This window comes from Podarcis gaigeae, assembly GCF_964106915.1.
Source record: "Podarcis gaigeae genome assembly, chromosome: 3".
Taxonomy (NCBI): domain Eukaryota; kingdom Metazoa; phylum Chordata; class Lepidosauria; order Squamata; family Lacertidae; genus Podarcis; species Podarcis gaigeae.
In genome coordinates this window covers 15,416,098-15,439,722 of record NC_139680.1, presented here as the reverse complement: position 1 = coordinate 15,439,722, position 23,625 = coordinate 15,416,098, and the positions used below count along the sequence as shown (strand labels likewise).

The following is a 23,625-nucleotide window of genomic DNA, read 5'->3' as shown; positions in this document are numbered from 1 at the left end:
CCACAAAACATTTAAAGTTCAATTTGACAAAACTATCAAAATAGATAAATAAAATCAGCACCAGCATCAATCTATATAATATTTTTTTATAAGAAACAAAAACAAAAAAGACTTAACCTTTCTCCTGGAAGACATTCCTATTTCAAAAAGGAGTTTCAAAGGGAAGTTGCAAGTAAGGAAATGGTTTGGCCCCAATTCTGAGCATCTACAGAAAACCTCAAGCTGCCAGACCCCAACGTTGGGGACGGTGGCGGTATACACATTAAGTGGTACTCCTTCAGACATTCTGACATCCTGCGCCCAGATAATTTAAAGGCAAGTAAAGCTCAAAATAAAAGAGAAGGGCAGCACTCTGAAAACTTGAAGCCAAGTTTCAAAATAATACTGAAAATACAAAAATGGGTCAGAAAATGCAATACACACAACAATACAATATACGTTTTGGCATATCACCTCAATCGGGGCAAATGTATTTCTATGCCATTTAGTGGGACCATCCCATAACATGAAGCTGTGCACCAATGCAATTGAGTGTGCTGCTTGGATGTTGGGCCGTGAGATGGAGCTGTCAAGGCACTTGCATTATGTTTTGTGCTATCTATATGTCCCTAATAATATACTGAGCACTGCTTGTTAACGGGTGATGTAAGTTTAACTCTGGATATGCAATCAAAGAGTTTTCACTGCTATTTCCTGCCTCCTCTCCAATAACCAGCACAAGTTTCACTAACAAGCCCTACTATATTCAGTAAGATTTTCAGAAGTGAATATGCACCACTTCGGAAACATGTTGGGAAGCAGTTTATAAATATCGACTAGTAGCCATAAATTCAATGAGTAGAGATGTCTGTTATTTGCCTGGTATCTACAATTGGGTAGGCTTTCTGTACTTCACATTTTTTGCTTCATCACAGGGTCAACACATTTTTGTTGACTACACTTGCCAACCAAAAATTTGTCATGGCCAGGATGGCTCCTCCCGCCCCCAGGCTTGTTCCTGATCTTGTACTTCAACTCTGAAACACAACAAGAGATGAAAGGAAGTTCTCCTGGTCTTTTCTTAGGCCCTAGGCTTGGGGCTAGAAAGGGGAGTGGGTCAGAAAAAAGCTCCCACCCCATAACATTTCAAAAGCTGGAGCAGGGTGGAGAACAGATGCTTTCTCTGCCTCTGCAGTCAAAGGAACTCCAACATGAGAATGCTTGGGTGCAGAGGTGGAGCAAATCCACACACCTCCACCTTAACTTGGAAGGGAGAAGTAGAGAGACATCAGTTTCTTCTGCCCCTACATCCCTGGACACTCAAATCTAGGAGCACCTGTGAGACTCGGGGGCAAATCCACACACCTCTTCCTTTTCACTTGGAAATGGAAGGGGGAGGTGCACTGCCTTATTGTCTTGTCTCTGTGTCCAGTGGGCATTTCAGGTGTGGAGCACATGCCAGATCAAGTCAGCAAATGCCTTGCCTCCTCCATCTATCTCTGAAGCTTGAGATCCGAGACAGACACTGTTATGGCTGTTAATAAGCACAGAGCCAAGACCAATCCAGGCTTCAGTTGGATAGCTCAGTTGGTACAGCATGAGACTCTTAATCCCAGGATCATAGGTTTGAGCTCCACATTGGGTAAAAGATTCCTGCATTCCCTCGTGGCATTTTCCAACTCTTATGATCACAGAAATGAAGATGGAGTAGGGTTCATCTGCTTTCTGGCTCTAGGTTTGGAAGAAGCCTTTGATACATCTTGATGGCCAAAGACTAACTCCCCTTTTCTCCATGGCCAGGGTGGGATTATAGAAACTTGGTCAGTAAGCAGAATGCTGCAAGCAGTGGGTGCTCATAAAGAAGTCCAAGGCAGTACTGTATTATGGTGAAACCTGACACCAGGCTAGTAGAAAGTACTGGTTGTCTAACCAAATAACCCAAGTTATATAGTCTCCTGAGCAGATACCAGTTTAATAGCCTTGCCACTGCATTCCGCAGTGCTGAGTTTCCAAACACTTTCCCCACAGAGTGCCCCAAAGGAGTCTCCAACCTTGATGTTACCAGAGCATATAAACTATGTACATGCATTGTAATAAATGAACAAACGCTACAGATGCCATCTGCAAATTAACTAGTATGGCTGGTAATGTTGTAATGCATTGTGTTGCAAGATGAACATACACAAAACCCTTTCATCCTTGTATGTTTTATTGGTGGGTAATGAAGTGCATTCAAATACTCTCTGGTCACAATGGCGGTATAGGCCTTTGACAAGAATACCATGCACTAGCTTTTAGGTTATTGTTGTCATAAGTTTGAAATCCCAAAGCTGGTGCTTGTGGCCATTATGTTACCTTCACCCACCCACCAAGGCTCATAACCCAATTTTTATATTTACTTAATTCATATTATTATTTTTGCTGGGGAGATGGGTTGCCTACTTTTTTGTCTATGTTTTTTTGGTGTGTGTGTATGTGTGCTACCTGGGTTTTTTGGGGGGGGTGAGGGGTGTGTGTTTCTGAGCATCACCAGTTGTTGTTGGAGTTACTTGAATTTCAAAAGGTTCCCCTGGGCCTAAAAGTGTCAGGGAACCTGGGAATGGTTATGGACCACCGGTGTGAAATTCATGGCATGTAATGCCTTAAAAGAAAATATTATGAAAATGATATATAGGTGGTACATGACTCCAGTCAAGCTTGCAAAAGTATATCATTTGCCTGATAATAAATGTTGGAAATGTAAGGAAACTGAGGGAACATTCTTTCACCTTTGGTGGACGTGCCCAAAGGTCAAGGCTTTCTGGGAAATGATCTATAATGAATTGAAAAAGGTATTTAAATATACCTCCCTTAAGAAACCAGAGGCCTTCCTCCTGGGCATTGTCGGCCAAATGGTGCCAAAGAAGGATAGAACTTTCTTTATGTACGCAACAACAGCAGCAAGAATACTTATCGCAAAGTACTGGAAGACACAAGATTTGCCCACTCTGGAAGAATGGCAGATGCAAGTGATAGACTACATGGAATTGGCAGAAATGACTGGCAGAATCCGAGACCTGGGAGAAGAGCAAATGGAAGAGGATTGGAAGAAATTTAAAGACTACCTGCAAAAACATTGCAAAATGTTTGAATGTTAAAATGATGCAGGATATAAAGACAATATGGCATTAGTGACATAGCTGAAAGGAATATGTAAAAATGTTTTATGAGAAATAAGGGTGAAAAAGTTAGAATAACATTATGTCAAATGTTATAACATTATGTCAAACTTAAACAAAATGTTATAAGGGGAAAAATTGGAGACATAATAGTTGAAAGGTATAACACAGAATAAGATCTTAAAAAGGGTAAGGCACTGCTGAATATGATTGTGTAAAAAGGGAACACAGAAAAGGGAGATGTGAGGAAGTCAGGAAAGAAGGATATGAAAATAATAAGTAAGAAACTGGATTTATATGTTGTTGTTTTTTAGGTCTTTTTTCTTCGACTTTTTATGTTTTGTATTGCATTTTTCTGTTTTTATTTGATTGTGATAATGTTTTTTTCTTTTCTTTCTTTTTTTGGTTTTGATTGTGAAGTTTGTTTTATTGTTCAAAATTGCAATAAACATCTTTAAAAAAAAGTGTCAGGGAACTTTGCTTTACATAGGTGGTAATTATTTTAAAATTTTAAAACAAACGAGACATGCAATTCTACCAAATTAAGAAGCACTCACAATACAGAACAAGCAAATAAATAAATAAAATCTTCTAACACTGAGATGGCACCGGCACAACATATCACATGTTTCAAGGACAAGTGTGATCTTGCAACTATTGTTGATGAATACAGTGAAATTATCACAATTCCTCAAAATCGACAAGTCAGGGCTGTCCCCAGCTCCCACTGTTTGCTTTAACTGTGCAACCACTAGCCATATGCTTGAGGGAACTATAGCAGTCAAGATTGGAGCTTTAAACTGATTCGGGGCTCTATGCTCATGACATGCTAATTTTTGCAACTAGTCCCATGCAGTCAGCAGTGGTCCTGAAGAAAGAGTTACAGAAATTTTCACTGGTCTCTACCTTGAAGGTGAACTTCTTATTAACGCCTCCCTTGGGGCCCGAGTCAAAAGTCAGGGTGGGACATACAGGGAGACGAGCAGTGGAATGGTCTGCAGGCCATGAACCTGTACAAGTCTTTGTCAAGCCAAACTCAAGACCTCTCTCTAACATTTGTATGTGGCTGGTACCTTACTCCACAACAGCCCTCTTTTGTGTATCCAGGTGCATCTTCACGGTGTTGGAGGGGCTGCCACGTAGTGGGTATGTATAAACACATGTGGCAGGACTGCTCAAAGATGGCTGTTTTTTGGAATGTGTTCACTGACATCTCTTGGATAACTTAAATAAACTATTATTTCTGCACAAAAAGCTAAGAGGCTTGGGGTTTTCCCCACAGGCCCCAATAGCTGTAGGTTATGAGAAAGCTAGAGCAATAATCCACCAACAAATTTGGGATGTGGAACTGCAATGTCACGTGAGTGAGATGAATAAACACCCAACAATAAAAGACAATGGGAAAGAGGGTTCACCGCAGCAAAATAGTTGTCAAAATTACAAATACCTAAATACAGGCAGTTGCTTACCCTTGCTAGAGTCAACCCCTGTGGCTTGATGAAGGTAGAAACAGTCTCTTATGCCTTGTTATGCTGTCGTTTCTATGAGGATATACACTTAGCATTTAACACCCCTGATATACAAAAATCTCCAAATAGGTCCGAACTTCAATGTCTAAAATCCCTGGTAGAGGACAAGATTCCAGAGATCACGCCAAAGGTGGCCAAATTCTGTGCGACTGCCATAAAACTTAGGGAAGAAGCTGTGCTACCATAATGACTAAGGCCTTAAATGAAAATTTTAGGTTATATTTTAGTGATTAAGATTTAACTTACATATTTTTAACTGCTGCTATATCTGTTATACCCAATTGCAAATTCAAATGTATCCCTATCGTGTTTTATGACTTCCCTGATATTGAATGCAAGCTGCAACTGGTCTGTGACCGAAATTAATAAATTCTATTCTATTCTAACTATTATTCCATCTTTCTACCTGGCAGTTTTGAATCTTCTTATGGAAACATAACAGGATTTGAAAAGTAACGAACTTATTTCTCATTGTTTAACAACAGCCAGGGATTGTATTGCCAAATCCTGGAAGACCTTTAGCCTTAATAATTTGAATTGCTGGTAATCTGGGGTTTGACAAACTGCTCTTCTTAAAAAGATATCTCATAAACTAAAACTATTTGAAGGGTAGAAGTCAAATGACCTATCTATCTATCTATCTATCTATCTATCTATCTATCTATCTATCTATCTACACACACATACACAGCATGGTTCTGTTTGTTATATGAATATTGAGTACCCTGTATCATGTTCAGAAACAATGAATACAACCGCACAAACCTATATTGAGAATGTGATATGAGTTATCACAAGTTTATTGAAGTACTACCTAGTATTGTTCAGTTTAATGGATTTCAGTATAAAAAACATTAGGCAAAGGTGGGGAAGGGACAAACTGACAATATCATCTAATAAAAAATACAGCTGACAAATTATGCATGCATTTGTTAAGCCACCCTTACCAGTTGCTCTACAAGTTTTATGGTTACCGAGCATAAAGAATTCTTGTTCCACTTAATTCAACTGGTGATCCTGTGTACCATGGAAACTGAATATGAAGAAGCAAAGTAGGCCATAAAAGAGACATGTAGTCAGACACATTAAGAAGTTTTCAAACATCACAAGTGTAAAACTGCCTTGTGTGCATTTCACTAGACATATTTTAAGTGGAGGCAATCCCTTGAAGATGTGGCATTGCAGTGCTCCATGTTTTGGGATAAAGCCCTACTGCCATCCAGTTTTGTCATACCTGCAAAAGGCAGTAAGCACCTAGAAAAACCCATTGTTTTAAGACGGAATTCTCCCTTTTGCTTCTCATGAAAGGTCCCATGTCTTGGGGTTCAACACTGCCTGGTTCCTTCATAGCTCACAACACCCACACCAACTTATGGAAAAGTCAGTGGCGAAAGGGTGTTGCAACTCACATTTGTGTCAGTAAAAGCATGGACACAGATTCCTGATAGTACATCTAGTGCAGCAGGGAGTGTTTAAGAGATAGAGATAAAAACCTAACCGACTCATTCAACTTTAATGAAGAAGCTGGCTTGGCATGCTAGGTACTGTAGTATACAAGTCTTCTGATACAAGCGGTCCCTAAACTCTAATTAAGTAAGAATTAATTGATGAAGAAACTAATTAATTAATAATTTAAGAATACAAGGTGTACTCTTTATAAACTAATATAAAAAAAATATCACAGGCAGAGGCTTACCCATGATGTGAAATGATGCCGGAGTCATGGGAAAATAAAGGCAATTTAGCTACTAATACAGTATGGCTTGGAGAATACAAGGTGTACTCTTTATAAACTAGTATAAAAACAAAACACAGGCACAGGCCATGATGCAAAAAGAAGAAAAGATGCCTGAGTCATGGGGAAATAGAGGCAATTTAGCTACTAATACAGTGGTACCTCGGGTTACAGATGCTTTAGGTTACAGACTCCACTAACCCAAAAACAGTACCTCAGGTTAAGAACTTTGCTTCAGGATGAGAAAAGAAATCGCGCGGCAGCAGCGGGAGGCCCCATTAGCTAAAGTGGTACCTCAGGTTAAGAACAGTTTCAGGTTAAGAAGGGACTTCCAGAACGAATTAAGTTCTTAACCCGAGGTACCACTGTATTTAAATAATGTTACAGAAAATATTATGGTGACCCGGTAGAACAGCCATGGGAAGAGAGAAGCCATATTCAAGCTGTCCCAGGCAGGCCAATGGAAGGGGTCTCACTTCCTCCATAGCTGTCAACGTTTCCCTTTTCTTAAGGGAAATTCCCTTATTCTGAATAGGATTCCTCGCAAGAAAAAGGGAAAGTTGACAGCTATGACTTCCTCCCCTCTCCCACAACCCTTATTGTCGTACAAATATCACTCCAAACTCTAGTGCTTTGCCTTCTCATCTTCAATAGGCAGTGATTGACTATTCACTTATCTACTTGTTTCTAATATTTTTGATGGTTCGGTGTCTCTTCTCTTGAGCCATTTGAATACTTAGATACAGAAGCAAACGCTCTCAATGGACTTCATGACAAAGCCCTGCTATATAAAGGGGAAAGGCAAATATATAGACCTTCTGCAGCTCACAGTGAGCAAAGCAAGTCAGATTATAACAACCCTCTCCGTTTTTTAAAATTAGGTTTCTATGCTGCCTTTTCTTCCAAGGATCTCAAAGTGGTGTACATGGTTTTTCTTCTCCCTGTTTCGCCCCCACGACAGCCCTGTGAGGCAGGTTAGGCTAAGAGATGATGACTGGCCCAAGGTCACCCAGGGAGCTTCATGGCTGAGTGGGGGTTCAAACCCTGCTCTCTCAGGTCAGAGTCCATCACTCTAACCATTGCGCCACAGAAATGGAAGGGGGCGGCTGATGCTGCACTGTTACTAACCTGCCTCTGTGCCTGACACGCAGCCCAAACTCAGAATGCCATAGGGCACAGTGGCAAGCCAATGTGCCTCTGCCACCTGGGTTTGCCTCTGTCCTTCACAACCCAAAAAAAGGTTGTTACCATGACCTTTTACTCCATAGGCCTCATGCTACATCTCTGAGATGTAACAGGAGGCTTTTTTTGTGGGGTGTGGATCTGCTCCTCTCTCAGGCTCTATAGCTGGGAAAGTGGATGGTGGGATCAGAGAAAAAGCTCTCATCCCATAATACTTCTAAGCCGGAGAGGGTGCAGAGAAACAGATGCTTTCTCTGCCTCTGCACTCAAAGGGTACTCCAGCGTAGGGAAGCTTGAGCTCAGGGGCACAGCAAGGCGGATTTAATAACACTACTGTTACCCACGAGTTCCCAAGAAAGCATGCAACACATGCTGAGCCCCGATGGTGGTGCCAGCAGCGGTGTTCAAAATCGCCAGGTGCATTTTGCACCTGGCTATTGGCCACTTGCGACCAAATTAAGGTGCCTGGGCCCCAGGATGATGCCTCACATCTCTACTATCTGGAGTGCATGCCTGGGGATCCTTGGATCTTGACTGTTTTCACACACTAATTCCACATCCTGTAGAATTATATCTGTTATATTTTACCGAAACGAATTTCAGAAACCCAAAAGTCACATTGAAATACAGTCATACCTTGGTTCTCGAACGTAATCTGTTCCGGAAGTCCGTTTGACTTCCAAAACATTCAAAAACCAAGGCACAGCTTCCGTTTGGCTGCAGGAGCTTCCTGCATTGAAGCAGAAGCAGTGTCGGACGTCCGGCTTCCGAAAAATGTTCAAAAACCGAAACACTTTTGGGTTTTTGGCATTCATGAGCCAAAACATATGAGTACCAAGGCGTTCAAGAACTAAGGTACGACTGTATAAGGCTTTCGAGTCATCTGGCCCCAAAATAGCCACTAGGCATTCCATTTTGGTGACTGTAACCCTGGTTTAAGGAGCCATTTGGCACCTACCGGTAGCTTATATATCTGAGTTTCTAACACTGGGTCAAGGGAGAAAGTAGCAGCCTGTAGCTCAGTGAATGTGTGCTGGCGACCTATGGCGTTTGCCAGAGAGAAGTGACAGTGGTGGTGAACTTGGCAAATGGGTTCATGTGTCCCTGCGCAAAGCCATTGAGGGAGCAGACAATGACAATTAGATCATGAAATCTAATTTCTCTGAGAGGCAGAGTATACCTGCACAAGAAGGCAGACCACCAAGAAGCCAATCAGAAAAAAACAAATGGAAAAACAGGATGCATGGAGAAAAACAGTAGGCTCTGGCTCATTCCGTTAATCCATTTCAGTTTCCAAACACAGTCTGCTCCTCACAGGTAAGCACAGAGAACGTCAATTAAAAACTGTCCTATGCATTTTAAACTCACCTTGTTACAACATTAAGATAATCCTTAACAATAAGAGCCACAAACAGATTAAGAGAGTTGGAAGGACTGGCTGTACATAAGGCAGTTGCCGGGCCTCTCTTCATATCTCACGAAGGCCATCAGCCCTCTGGGCAGTGATCACGTTACACTTTTATTTTTGCACATAGCTCTTGCGAAAAGAAAACTAAGTGGTTGCGAAGGTTTCTTCAAACCTTCTTCCCGGCAGTCTGCGGAGTCATAAAAATTGGTTGTATAACTGTAGATGCCCTACATAAATAGCTAGTCCCTCCTTCTGCTTTGCCAAGCCCTCATGACAAAATGATCTTTTGTGGGGGCAGGTTCCACCTGTAATTGCATTAGGCAAAAAGGGAGACAAAGACACCTGTCGTATTTAAACAAGCCACCATCTGAACTGAACATGTCCATTGTTGCATGTGCACCAAAGGCAAAAAACAGCAACTAGAAATAATGGGAGGAGAAAAGGAGTACGGTGGGCCTGCCATGTGTGCAAGGGTTCGGCTCTGGGGTTTTTTGCACAAAGGCAACATTGCACAAGCCAGGAACCCCCAAAACTGCCCTCCCCATGAGGCTGTTTACTGGGGTCTGGGAAGGTGGTGTGAGAGCTCTGGGACACTGTCAGAGCTCTTTACTCCCTTCCCAAAGCCTGGCAAGTGAGGGAAACCTGCTGGTTTCCAATATTTATGAAATCAAAATATGGCAACTCTTGTCTGCAAGAATGTCTTCTTCAGCAGGGGATCTCCAGGTCTCTTTCAAACCAAGGTCCTAGCAGCACCTAATCCAGTGGTTCTCAAAGGGTGTGGCACTTTGAGGATTGCAAGTGTGGAAGGAAGATTCAAGGACAATCAATATTATATTTGGGGAATGATTCATGTCCTTACATAGCTGCCCTTCCTGGGTGCCCCATGATCATATGATAAGCTCAGTTGTGTTCTACATTAAGAATCAAGCACTGCGAAGCACTGTTTATTTTTGATTTCCAGTGTCTTTCCTATCAATAAAAACTTTGGTGTGGCGCAAGCCTATTTTTATTCTGAAAGTATGGTTCAGAGGGAAAAAAGCTTGAGAACCAATGACTTAATCCAACAAAAAGTTGCAGTGTACCACCCAGACATGGAACATGCCTGTGCTGTTCTATAAAGCATCAGATAGCAGGTAATGCTGGAGCTCTGTTTAGGACTCTGACGTTGGACTAGAATCAATACTGGACTAGGTGGAACCATTTAACCTTAAGGCAGCTTCCTACGTTCCTATAGCACCAGCTGGTTTACAGTGGAACTGTCTACTCCAAACCACTGACAATTTGAAAGCTACATAAGTAAGTGATGTGTGCGTATTCTGCAGTGTTGGCAAAGGAGCAGAGGGGGGTGATGGGTGTCCTTTGGCTCTTTCCTCTTGAAACACCTGTGTCTACAGCAACCTTTTAGAAACACACACTCCTCACAGCCCACATTCCCCAAACCCTAATCCTCTCCTGGGGTGTATGGGCTTTTAGGGTAGGGTTAGTACCTCTGGTGGGAGGGGGGACCACACATCATGCTTCTTCTGGGGTAATTTGCCCACCTTTGGTCCCCATCCTGTATTCAGCTCTCACCTGTGGATCCTAGAAGCAGCCAGCATTTGACAGTGGCCACATCACAGGAAACAACTTCAACTGGCTGGCTAAACCATGTGAGGGTAGACGATAAGCCTCAAACCATCATTTTGTTAGGGACTTCCCTTGCATGAGTAGACGGGCCCCAGTTGATTGAGCAGATAAGACCAATTGTAGGTCCAATTGTCAAGAAGATAGTTTCTGCAGTGCTGTAGAGGGAAGTGGGTGGCAGATGGGGCTCGTCAACCATCTTGGAGTAAGAAAACTTTGATCCTAAACCTCTGCTGCCTTGCGGCTATACAGTGGTACCTCGGGTTAAGAATTTAATTCGTTCTGGAAGTCCATTCTTAACCTGAAACTGTTCCTAACCTGAAGCACCACTTTAGCTAATGGGGCCTCCTGCTGCTGCCATGCCGCCACCACACAATTTCTGTTCTCATCCTGAAGCAAAGTTCTTAACCCAAGGTACTATTTCTAGGTTAGTGGAGTCTGTAACCTGAAGCGTCTGTAATCTGAAGTGTCTGTAACCCAAGGTACCACCGTACACATTTGTGAGAAAGGCTTTGGGAGTAAATTCTGAATAATAATATCCGCTGCCTTGCGGGACATCTTCGGGAGAAGAAAAGGCTAAGGAGTAAACTCTATGCAGATCCAGAGTAGAGTCCCTAAGGTGGTTGGATGGTGCCCTGTGCGCCTCCTTCTGGCAACTCCTGCAGCCAAGCTGGTGCCAAACGTATTGCTCTGCTTCCCTCTGGACCACATCAGTGAGGCTGAGAGAGGAGTCTTGTTGTCTAGGCAGTCCAGGACCTCCATATACACTGCCCAGGCTTGCACCCCAGAAAGGTCACTTTGGTGCTGCTAGCACAGCAAGAGCAATGTGGGAGGCAGCCGCCACAAATTATAAGATCTAATCTGATTTAATCTGATTGGCATAAGGTACAAGTGCTATCGGTTGCTTTTGGCAGTGGGAGAGCTCATCATGTCTCAGCTTAAGCCAGACAGCCTTAATATTGACCCACCGCTATCTACCTGAAAAACTGCACGAGGCAATAAAGAAAGAAAAGAAACAACATACAAATGGCCATCATTGACTGTAAGCCGAAAATGTTCAACTCTTTCATCAACGCTTTACAGGAGACCAGACTTTCTTTGAATGGCAGGCTGTGAGAGGAGAGCTATACATTTTTCTGGCAAGGAGAACATCCTGAAGTACCACATATTCATGGCATACGATTAGCAGTAATGAACTTCCTGTCTGCAACAGAACTGCCAACTGAGGGTTCAGAATGCTTGCTTTCCATTCATCTCTCAATCACTTCCAGTCCAGTTGACATCTTGAGCATTTATGCTCCCAGTATGTGCTCTGACATACAGTCCAGAGACCTATTACACGAGGAACTAGACCAGGCTGGTCGCGCCTATTCCTGCTAGGAGATTTCAGTGGCAGAGTTGAGAGCGATCATCACATATGAGACAACTCTGTAGGCCACTTTGGTATTGACAGCATGAACGAGAAAGGACAAAGGCTGTTTGAACTGTGCTGCTTTCACAGCCTTTGCATCACAAGCATGCTCTCTTCTATCAAGGCAAAACAGTGACTGTCTTGGAGACATCCCAGGTCACACCATGGGCTGGACTTGTCACCAGGTGATTGGCACTGTTACATGGAACTACCATGATGCAGACTGTGACATGGATCATTCCCCAGTGATAAGATCCTTCTCCAGCCACAGAAGACCCATAGCCCAAAGCGAGGCCTCGAATCAACACTACCCATCAGTCATATCTGAACTTTGTGAACGCTTCTCTGATTCCGTCAAACAAGCACTATTGAACTGCCCCAGAGACAGCGTTGAAGCAAGGTGGAACTACGGTACATCAAAGAGGCATCCTACAACACAGCTATGTCCTCTTTTGGCAAAAGAGAGCAGCAGATCCTTGACTGGTTTGAGGCTAGCATTCCAGTTGATGTGACTGCTGCATCACTTAAAATGGTATTGGTTCAGTGTCTCAGAGCAAACAATGGGCAAAACAGTTGAGAACAGACTTTCAGTCTAGCCCAATACTATAAAAATGTCTGTTCAGTGCTATAAGGAATGCACCGTTACAACCTTCATCAAACCACCTGCGCTTTAACAACACATTTTCCTTTAAGCAATGCTCTAACAAGTGTCACTCAGACTTGAAGCATACACACAGAATTCTGATGGGAAGGGAGAATTTCATTGCGATTTGTAATCACCGCATACTGTACATCTAAAGCTCATGGCTTTTCAAAAATAATCCTGGGAACAACTGTTTACCCCTCTTCAAGCAACAATTCCCAGAACCCTTAACAAACTACAGTTCCCATGATTCTTTGGGGGAAAGCCATGTGCTTTAAAGGTATGGTCTGCAGGTGACCCTGCTCTCATCTGAAACCAAGCTTCGGAACCGGAAACAGGGAGTACACAGACTCCAGAAACAGTTGAGTCAACAATTAGTTATCCTAAAGGCTCACAGAATAGCAAAGGGGCAAAGAAGAGTTCAGAAAGTGTTCTAGGCTTATCAGGAGGTAGATGAAGAGTAGTGCCACACATTACTAGTAAAAGGTTACAGGGAATATCCAAAGTTGTTTTTGCTACAACAGACGGAAACTTAAAGACTAACACATTGTGACATAAGCTTGAATGAACTACAGTCCACATTGTCAAACGTATGAAGTGTTATCCTGAGTTTCAGATAACACGCTCGCACACCAAAGATGGGAAACCCAACAACACCAACTCCTATCCTCATTGGTCACTGGCCATGCTGGCTGGGGTTCATGAGAGTTCTAGTTTGGCAATATCTGGAGGACCACAGATTACTCACCCGCAATATACCCAACCGGGGCAGGAGCAGCAAGCAATGAGGACAGAAGGAAATGAAATGCAGAAAGGTATAGGCAGTGATGATTATATTATACTGGAAATATCCACTACATCCCAACAAACTTCCATTAAGCAAAAAAAAATAGCCAGGGATGTATGTTAAATTTGATTGGCTGCCTGTATCTCCCTTAAGGCAGATCAATAGATTTGCTGAAGGATTTCTTTCCTTGCATAGAGTCCTCTCCCATTGTTCTGCTGTTGGCTGAGCCCAGTATCAAAATCCTGAACCTCTCAGACTGAATGGAAGTCACCCAGAACATCCCTCCACATAAGTTGCACAAGTATTCTTCCCTCCCATCTTCACACTAAGGTTTTATGCCAAGCAAGCAGGAGACACCCATAGACACTCCTTGGACAAGGCATTGGGTGCGTCTACTTAATAAGCATAGCCGTGTATGCAGTTCACAGTAGGAAGAGACTCTAGATAGGAAGTTTGTGTTTGGAAAGCCTCCAAGTTTGGAAAGCAATCCAATCAACAGCTGTTCTACCACCATGGTATTTTGCTTCTTCACAAGTAAGAAACAAGATACTATTCAACAAGCAACACTAGCGTATGAACGAACACCTTTTTTTTTTTACTTCACTGAACAAAACCACAGCACTTGAAGTCTCATATACAAACTATTTCTTACCTCTTGAAGCTTTGACTTATTATAAAGAAACTTGGTTTTCACCTTAGGCCCTCCAGATTTTGAGCTGCAACTCCCATCATCCCTGACCATAGAGCAGTCTGGCTAGAGATGCTGGGAGTTGTAGCATCACAAGGGCTACAGGTCCCCCACCTTCTGCCTTGGGGGTAAAAATGGCTGTAGTTCAGTGTTAAGAGCAACTGTTTTGCATGCAAAGGGCACGAAGTTTCCATCCAATTCCAGATGGGAAAGACGTGTGTCTGAAGCTCTGAAGAGGTGCTAACCATCATTGCAGCAGTAGTCTTCAGCCTTTTCAGATCTGGGGCCCACTGTTAACCCAAACATGTGTTTGGAGACCACACACACACAAATATGCACACACCATTTATTTGTATGGCAGTATGTTGCTGCCATGCATTAGTGACTCCAAACACACTGGTTGAAGACCAACCACATAGACCACACTAAGCTTGATGCAGGGGCAACTTCGGTCCTGTGCGATGCCAAAATTCGGCACACATGCCCCCAGCCTTCCATTCTGTTCAATTTGCTACGTCATAGTTGTGACGCCCCCTAGGCTCGGCCTCCACTGTGGCGGAACCGGTCACACTGCTCTAAAGCTGCCTCTGCTAGGTGGACCAGCGGTCAGACATGGGAAACTTCCCCATGTCCCACTTTCATCTTGACCACAACCACACAAGCATTGTTTTTTTTTTCTTATATGGGGAAGAGCCCTCCCTCTATCCAACCAACCCACACCTGCTTCTCAAACTTCAGCAAAGACCTGTTTTGCAAGCTGACACCCGGCAACCTGTTAGAAAACTTTGGAGGTGTGAGAGCTGAATCAGAGGAAGATAAAGCAAAGGAGGCAACTCAACGAGACATCAAATGAGGACAGTATAGTTTAACAAGAACCCTGACCTGGAGTCCAGCTGTGAAACAAACACTGGGACAAATACGTATCACATACAAGTTGCCCCTCATTTTTGCATGCAACAATCAAAACAATAAGACCATCCTGCATTCATATGCTGGGGGCGGGAAAAGAGATGTTTCCGTTTTTTTTTTTTTTTAATCAAAAGCAGTGTTTCAAGCTACTAATAATCGTAGATTTGTAGAGTCGGAAGGGACCTCCAGAGTCATCTGCACTGCAGGAGTCTTTCGCCCAATGTGGGGGTCCGAACCCACAACTGAATCTCAGTCTCATGCGCTACCCCCATATGAGCTTCTAGGAGAATAACCATATATTTAAAACAGTATAACAGCTATATGCCATGCCAAAAACTAATCAGAAAGAGGAGGGCAGGGAAGGGGAGATGGGCCTAAAACAGATGCAAATCAAGCCTTTCTGACCTGAAGATGCTGGGGCGTTAGAAGAGATAAGTTGACCCCATTCCCATGTACAGTGTATTATTGTTTTTTTTTTTGTGGGGGAGAGACAGCTAAATCGCCCCACTACACACAAGTAGAACGCTTAAAAGTATATGGCTTAGTTTGGTTAGCCAAGGGTTCCAGAGTTGGGACCGGAAATGCAGAGCTCACCTTGGTCTCTTTAACCACCCCGTTTTTCTTGCGAACGTCCCGTTTGAATGAGCTGTGCCCGTTCTGGCGGCAGTGCAGGTGTCCATTGGAGAGCGCGTTAGGGTTCGCCATTTGCTTGGCAGGAGAGCCGGCCGCCGAGCCGTGCGGAGGGTCCCGGGCGCTTTCGAAGTCGAGCAAGCCGGAGCGGGGATGAGCAGCAGGCGAAAGTTTCCGACGCGAGGGACCTGCAGCGCAAGAAGGCATCCAACTGGTCTGGCTGGCTTTTCGAGGAGATAGCTATCGCTTCAGCGAAGTCGCAGCGACCGAGAGGCGAGCGGTGGTGGCGGTGCTGGTGCTGGATGCCTCGGATAGCGCGGGGCCGGAGCAGAGTCGAGCAGTTGCTGTTCCCGAAATCAAGGAGCAAGACGCAAATCCCATGCTGGGTCCTCCAGGGCACCTGAGCTGCGTGACTCAGTTGGAGTCGCGAAGATCGTACCAACGATTCAGAAAAGGAGGAGAAGGAGAAGAAAGAGGAGAAGGAAAGGGGGTGGAGAAGAAGGCGGGAACGCTCCAAAGGCACACGCCCTGCTCCGCGTTGAGCAAAGCGCAACCTGTGCGCGCCTTTTGATCGCGCGCCAGGAGGGCGTGCAAGATCCGAGTTTACTTATTTATTTTTTTAAAAGCAGGGGAGCACAGCGATTGTTTCTCTCTCTCTTTGTTTTTTTATCTGCGCGATCAGGATTATGCCGCCTCAGCGTCAGGTTTACGCGTTTGGAAACCAGCCCTTTATTTTGGGAAGAGACACCAAGGAGGTCATATCCAAAGGTGACACCCGAAATCCTTGGTTCCCCCCCCACACACCTCTCTTGGCCCCTAATCTGCACAGTTGGGTTTCTTCGCTTTTCTGTTCCCCCACCAAGAGAGAAAGAGGGAAAAGGAGAAACCTACTTCGATAAGTTTATTTGCAAGAAGTAAACACCTCAAAAGCTTCCACTGAGCACCGCGCCCCCTTTTAAAGCCTAGGAATAGTAGGTCAGTTTCGGGTCATGGCAGAGCTGCTAAACAATAGGCTTAGCTCGATTTCGATGTTTAATTCGGATGGCGGGGAGCGAAGTTGGGTTCGAGTTGCTTGCAAAGAGCCCGTTGTGCCTTTTTTTTTTTTTTTGTACCAGGCTTGAACTCTCCAGGCGGCATTTCAGGCTTCCCTCGTAGGCCCAAGTTTGGCCTGGTTTGCCTAACTGCGTCACCTAACCTTAACCTACCTCACAGGGTTGCTGTGAAGATAAAATGGTGTGTGTGTGTATGGAGGGGAACCATTTGCACCAACTTGAGCTCCCTGGAAGATAAAGGTGGCTGTAAATGTAATAAATAAATACAAATAAACAGTGAGCAAATGCTGTTGAGGAGTGAGGCCTTTCCCTCACCCCTAAGCTGTCAATAGGCAACATTTTTATTTATTTCTTTGAAGCAAGCTATATCCCAGGGACATCATTTCCCTATGTTTCTTCAATGCTACCAGCCTGGCAAAAGGGTGTTGCCGGGACGAGATTTTGGCAAGCGCAATTTCGTCCTTACCAGCACCTTAGGGAAAGCCTTCACAGAATGAAATTCCCCACTTCAGAGGAAAAGAACAGGTGCCCCAAGCCTTGGTATGTTAATTCAGCACTTAACGGTTATACGAACATTCTTACTCATTGGAACAAATGAGATGTGTGCCACGATCCTATACATGTGTCTCATATCCTTCCTGCTGATCCTAGTGGGATTTACCCTTAAGCTTAAGTATGCAAAGTTAAGTGCAGGGTTGCATCCTGTGTTTTCAGGAGAATGCCTTCTTGGTACTGGCACCCTCCCTGTGGAACGCCCTCCCTTCAGATGCCAAGGAGATAAAGAACTACATAACTTTCAGAAGTCATCTGAAGGCAGCCCTGTATCAGGAAGTTTTTAATGTTTGATATTTTACTATGTTCTATGCATGCTATAAGCTGCCAAGAGTGGCTGGGGAAACGCAGCCAGATGGGCAGAGTATAAATATTATTATTATTATTATTATTATTATTATTATTATTCATGGGACAGACATATACTAAACTTGTATCTATCTAAATGAATTAACATAAAGAATAAATATAACAGAAGTCTGGATTTTTAATGGTTCCTCAGAAGTCCAAGGTCTTCAACAACGGAGACACAGTTTAATTATTGGAAACTCATGTACTTCCCAGTTGTTTTGTACCTCGTAAAGGGACAATTTATCTGGGTCCCCACTCAAAATGTTTCAAGTTTTTCCTCTTGATTTTTGTTACTCTTCCTGATTTCTATTATTATTTCTCAAAGATCATCTTAAAAATCAACTATGAATACTAAGAAAATAATTACACCTGGAGTTGCCATATTCAGAGAGATGTTACATTCATTTGGAAATTCCTAATGGCTCCTGAAAATGTCGTTGTCATCATTGGCTGACAAAGGTTGCCTCCAGAAATGTAGGAGGAATTAAAGCGTGTACCAGAAATTAAGGTTTGCACAATTAAAGTATATTAAAGTGTTTTGGCATACTACCACAACAAAGACACTAAAAAAACACCAAACTTTGTGATAAGGAAAGTGACATAAATGTACTGAAAAGGTTTTGATGAGCAAATGAGTAACATATAAACACTATTCAAGCAAATTGGGATGAATGCCCATAATAACACAACCTCCACATAAATCAGAACAAATGCTCAATAAATACTAAGGTAAAAGTAAAGGTACCCCTGCCCGTACGGGCCAGTGGTGTCCGACTCTAGGGTTGTGCGCCCATCTCACTTAAGAGGCCGGGGGCCAGCGCTGTCCGGAGACACTTCCGGGTCACGTGGCCAGCGTGACGAAGCTGCTCTGGCGAGCCAGCACCAGTGCAGCACACGGAAACGCCGTTTACCTTCCCGCTATAAAGCGGCACCTATTTATCTACTTGCACTTAGGGGTGCTTTCGAACTGCTAGGTGGGCAGGAGCTGGAACCGAAAGACGGGAGCTCACCCCGCCGTGGGGATTCAAACCGCCGACCATGCGATCAGCAAGTCCTAGGCACTGTGGTTTTACCCACAGTGCCACCTGCGTCCCTCAATAAATACTAGACATAATCTAACCTCTATGTAAACTTGTGCAAGTAAACCAGGATGAATGCTCAACCGTGAAGGAATGCAACCATGCAGTTTGCCTGTGTTACTTTACTGGGTACGTAGTGTCTTAAGGTTCACACATCTGCAGTGCCTATGTACATTAGAAAGTAATATTTACATTAGAAATTAAATGCCTCATGTCTTTCTGTTGCCATGCTTCTGTTGCTATTATTAGGAAAGAAATGTCAAAAGTAAGTGCATTTCGAAAGTCAGGGTTGGGCAGATGTGAAGACATAAGATTCCAAGGTATATTACCTTTTGTCCTGAAGGTATTTAACAATGCAGATGACAAAAGCAAGAAGGCTCTGTGGAATGGGAATATTCATGGTCTTTTCCTGTAGCACAGTCACGCTTAATATCTGCTATTACAAATTAGGTGCCTAGAAACTTCTGGTGAGCACATAGAACACTCCTACCTAATCACTACCTTTTTTTGGCACGGGTTGCTTTGTTGCTAGTTTCCTAACCATGCTATATCGCATCCAGGCTAATGGGATGCTGATGACAGGGATTCTTCCTACGCACTATTGTATTTATTAGTTTATACTTTCAGATATTCACTTCCCAAATTAACTATGCCCAAGTTCCTATGAATTCCATGATCTTATTCCTAGAAAATTTTCTGGAAGTCTTTTCTCCAGAAGGTACGCAGTTGTGCAATTTTAATTTAATCCAATTGAATAGATTTTAATCCCCCTTTTCAAGAAAGTATCCTCACAAAGCACAATGTGTGAATGAAACAACACATAGCAGCAATATAAAAATGACATAGTTTAAAACTTTAAAGCATTCAAGAAGAGCATGAGACACTTACTCCCAGGGACGTGGGTTCAAGCCCCACATTGGGCAAAAAGATCCCTGCATTGCAGGGGGTTGGACTAGATGACCCTTGTGGTCCCTTCCAACTCTACAATTCTATGATTCTAATACTCATAAAATAGCCATAAAAGCATTCTGCTCTGTTCAGTCATAGAACAATACTGCTGAATAAAAGCAGATTCACCACCTCCACAGCCCAATTAAAATCATTCCACAAAAGTGGCAGAGAACAAGTGCATCTTCACATCAAAACTTCATTAGGAATTGGATGAGGGCCACCAGTGTAAAAGTCCTTTCCAAGATCCCTGCAAACCTGATAGTTCTCATAGGCTGGTATACAAATTGTATTTCCACAGACCTAAAGTGATCCAGTTATAACCATAAACAGGAAAAGACAGGCCAATACCAACATCTGACACTGGCTCACTGGAGGAAACAGGCAAAAGCCACCACTCAATGGCTGCTTTGGGTAATTGTAGGTTACCTCTGTGTTTACATATGTATTTACATTGATTTGTTGGTGGAGAACTATGAGGACCTATGCCGTGGGTCAATATTTTTGTGGTCCTGGAATTCACCAGATTTTTACTGTGCAGTTTACCAATGTAAGTTTTAATTTGACAGTGGTTTTTTGTTTGTTTGATTTTTGTAAAATCATGCAGATTCAAAAGGATATATTTTAATTCTATTGGATCTGATATTCACACAGATCCCATGGAAAAGCAATGTGTGCCTGTGCTGTCTCTGTTTCTGTCTTAGGGGTGTGGAGGGTTTGCTGGGCAGGGAGAGAAGCAACCAGAGTAGGTGATTCCCAAAGCATCCCCCCCCCAATCCAGTTGTGCTCCTGGACCAAAAAGGTTGGCCAAGTGAAATATTTCCTTCTGAACTGGAAGATTGCAGACCCTTCCGCAGACGTTACTAGTGGGTAGATAGACATAAAAAACGTTAAACATGGTGGCTGTTAATGTGGAGATCCAGTCAAGTCTATGACAAATTATGTCCCATGCACTAACATTCAATGGATCCTTCAACCGAGGTTCAGATTTGCTCCGCCGTGACCCAGTGGAACAGGGAAGAAAACCAGTAGAATCACAGACTCGGCACTGAAACTAATCACTTGGAGCAGAAGTCAGTGTGGATGAACACTAAACCTCTCCTGAACTTTGCTGTCAGATAAAAGTGGGAGTTAGGGCAATCTCAGACACAGAAGTGAAATAATATTTATCATGTATGCATTTAGCAACCAAGTCAGATTCGTATTCGTATGCACGTTTATATGTGATAGCGTTATTATATTGTATTATTTTAATGGAAGCTGTGTTGGGAATCCTTCTGGATCCATAGGTGAGACAAACATCAAATAAATGTTAATAAGAAACACCTCTTTGTTGTGCATCAATGCAGGTTTCCCCAAACACCTTTTCTTGGTTCAAATTAGACACACACTCCACTCCACCTCAAAACATGCAGACAGAGACACATACCATAGTTTCAGTCATCCCTCTCCCTCTCTTTCTAATTAAAAAAATTAAAAAACCAGGCAGACATCCTACTTGCAAAAAGTTCTTTGCCTCCCAGCACCCCACTCTCCTGTTTTTGGATAGTCAGTCAGAGGTCAGGGGCAAGACTATGTTTTTTGGCAGTGGTGGTTATTCTGCATTCTCTCGACCTGGGAGAAGAGAGGGTTGAAGAAGACTGGAAGAAATTCAAGATTTATTTACAAAAATATTGTAATTTGGTTGAATGTTAAGAAGGATGCTAGATCACAAATAATTGCCCACCACTGAATTAGATCCGAATTTGACGATAAGTGAGATTAAGGAAAATATAAATCTTTTGGAGAACTGCTAGATCCTATTTAAATGAGCGGATATAAGATTGTAAACAAGATGGTAATTTGCTTGGAAAAACCTTTTTTAACGATGTAAGTGAGAGCGGGAGACGTGAGGGAGTCCAAAGAAATGATGAAATTATGTTATGATATAAATAATGTTGTTTATTATTTATGCATTTGTACTCAAAAACCTTAATAAATATTTATATATATAAAAAAATATTCTGCATTCTCTCATCCCTGTTAGCTGTACGGCAGGCTGTGTTAAGGAATCTCAGTTCAACCTTTTGCAGTGATGGCACTGCCCTTATATTGGTAGTTGTGGAAAATCAAGGCTGCCTGGGCCTCCATTACTGTAATGGGTTTAGAGTGGTGAATGCATCAAACATGGCAGCTTAATTTCTGGACACTCATGTCAAGCCCTCCTGTATGTGCCCTGGCACACAATTTCGGAACCACAAGCGCAAATGTCACATTTTTAGGGGTTGAAAGAAACGTGTGAATAGCACATGTTAAAAATGTAATGTGAAACTCTTATTACAGTCCAGGTATAGGGTGATAATTATATTTTCTAATCATACCAATGGAGACAGGGAGAGACAAAGCTCCACATGTTCTGATCTTTCTGTTTTGAGCTTCAGGTAGTAAAATGGAGCTGTCTTTGCCCCCAAATGATGAAACTAGCGGTGGAAAATGTTTACCTTCTGCTTGGGATTAATGGGAAGGCTTCCTCATGCTACCACTTTCCCCCTAGTTAATATGCCTGGTATAACAATAAGCTCACTCTGTACCCTTAGGTGAAATTTTAAAAAACCTGCTGGATTAGACCATCTAGTCTAGCATCTTTACAGTGATCTATGGGAAGTTAATTCTCAGCTTTACTAACGCAACAGTTTTGTTGCAGTAGAGGAGGATAAGCATGTAAATTTATTAGCCTGTTGTTAGGCAATTTATATAGAAATCTGAATGAATAATGCTGCAAGGCACGGTGACGGATATGAATCAATCACAAATCCATGAAATGTAACCTCAAAAGCAGCCATAGGGCCGGAGGAGGAAGCAAGGCAAGATTCAGGAAGTGGAAGTCCTGCTTCTCTTCTTCCCCACTGAGGCCTACCTTCCCAGCCTGCTTTTACCTCAAGTATTCTTATGGCCGAGACAGACTGCCTTTCAAGGCTTGGTGCTGGCTGTGAACAGCAAAGCGGCAGTGGTTTTCAAACTTTCTGCTCTGAGAAAAAGCCTTTCAGCATCAGTTTTGTCTCTGGTAATCTGTGGCAAGGAGTACTCTCTCCTGTGGTTTCCAGCAAGTGACATTCAGAAGTGTTACTGCCTCTGATTGTGGAGGCAGAGCATAGCTGTCATGGCCAGTTGCCATCACCAGCCTTCTTTTAAAGCTACTGTATTTTTCGCTCTATAAGACGCACCCGACCATAAGAGGCACTTAGTTTTAGAGGAGGAGTACAAGAAAGAAAAAAAATTCTCTCCCTCTCTGCGCAGCACCTCTCCAGCGAAGCGAAGTCAGAACATCAAGAGGGATCGTTGTGTGGTGAAAGCAGCGATCCCTCTTTCTGTTCTGGCTTCTGGGATAGCTGCGCAGCCTGTATTTGCTCCATAAGACGCACACACATTTCCCCTTACTTTTTAGGAGGGAAAAAGTGCGTCTTATAGAGCGAAAAATACAGTATTTCTCTCCATCAATCCTCTCTTAAAGCCAACTAGGTTGGTGGTCATCACTGCCTCCTGTGGGAGTTAGGTCCATAGTTTAACTGTGCACTGAATGGCAAAGTGTTTTCTTTTATCTGTCCCGAATCTTCCAACATTCAGCTTCAGTGGAGGTCCACAAATTCTAGTGTTTATAAGAGGAGGTAGCGGGGTGCAGCGGTGGACTTTTCTTTCTCCAATTTCTCCATGCACTGCATACTTTTATAACTTCTATCATGTCACGTCTCACTCATCTTTTCCCTTAAACTAAAAAGTCCCAAATACAGCAGGAAGCACAGAAAAGCTTAGTGTTAAAAGCCAGCAAATGTCTAATCAGGGTTTCCCAAACTTGGGTCTCCAGCTGTTTTTTGGACTAGAATTCCCATCATCCTGACCATGGTCCTGCCAACTAGGCATGGTGGGAGTTGTAGTCCCAAAAAACAGCTGGAGAACCAAGTTCAGGAAACCCTGGTCTTGGTGT

The 23,625-nt window shown here is 43.1% G+C and overlaps 1 protein-coding gene and 1 long non-coding RNA gene across 3 annotated transcripts in view; one reads left to right on the top strand and one right to left on the bottom strand.

The window, feature by feature from the left end:
* SPTLC3 (serine palmitoyltransferase long chain base subunit 3) overlaps positions 1 to 16,147 on the bottom strand; it is a 58,040-nt gene extending 41,893 nt beyond the window's left edge. The window contains exon 1 of the mRNA XM_083730383.1: positions 15,647 to 16,147. Within this exon, the coding sequence (XP_083586509.1) occupies positions 15,647 to 15,889 (243 nt within the window). The 5' untranslated portion in view covers positions 15,890 to 16,147. The remainder of the gene's footprint in view (positions 1 to 15,646) is intronic.
* Positions 16,148 to 16,341: 194 nt separating this feature from the next.
* On the top strand, positions 16,342 to 20,987 carry LOC310840718. 2 transcript variants are annotated; one of them, XR_014562038.1, is made up of 3 exons: positions 16,342 to 16,657; positions 17,963 to 18,145; positions 19,966 to 20,987. It is a non-coding gene; the product is annotated as an uncharacterized lncRNA (long non-coding RNA). The 2 variants fall into 2 exon arrangements; XR_014562039.1 differs by having other exon boundaries at positions 17,963 to 18,366; positions 18,746 to 20,987.
* Positions 20,988 to 23,625: the final 2,638 nt, after the last annotated feature.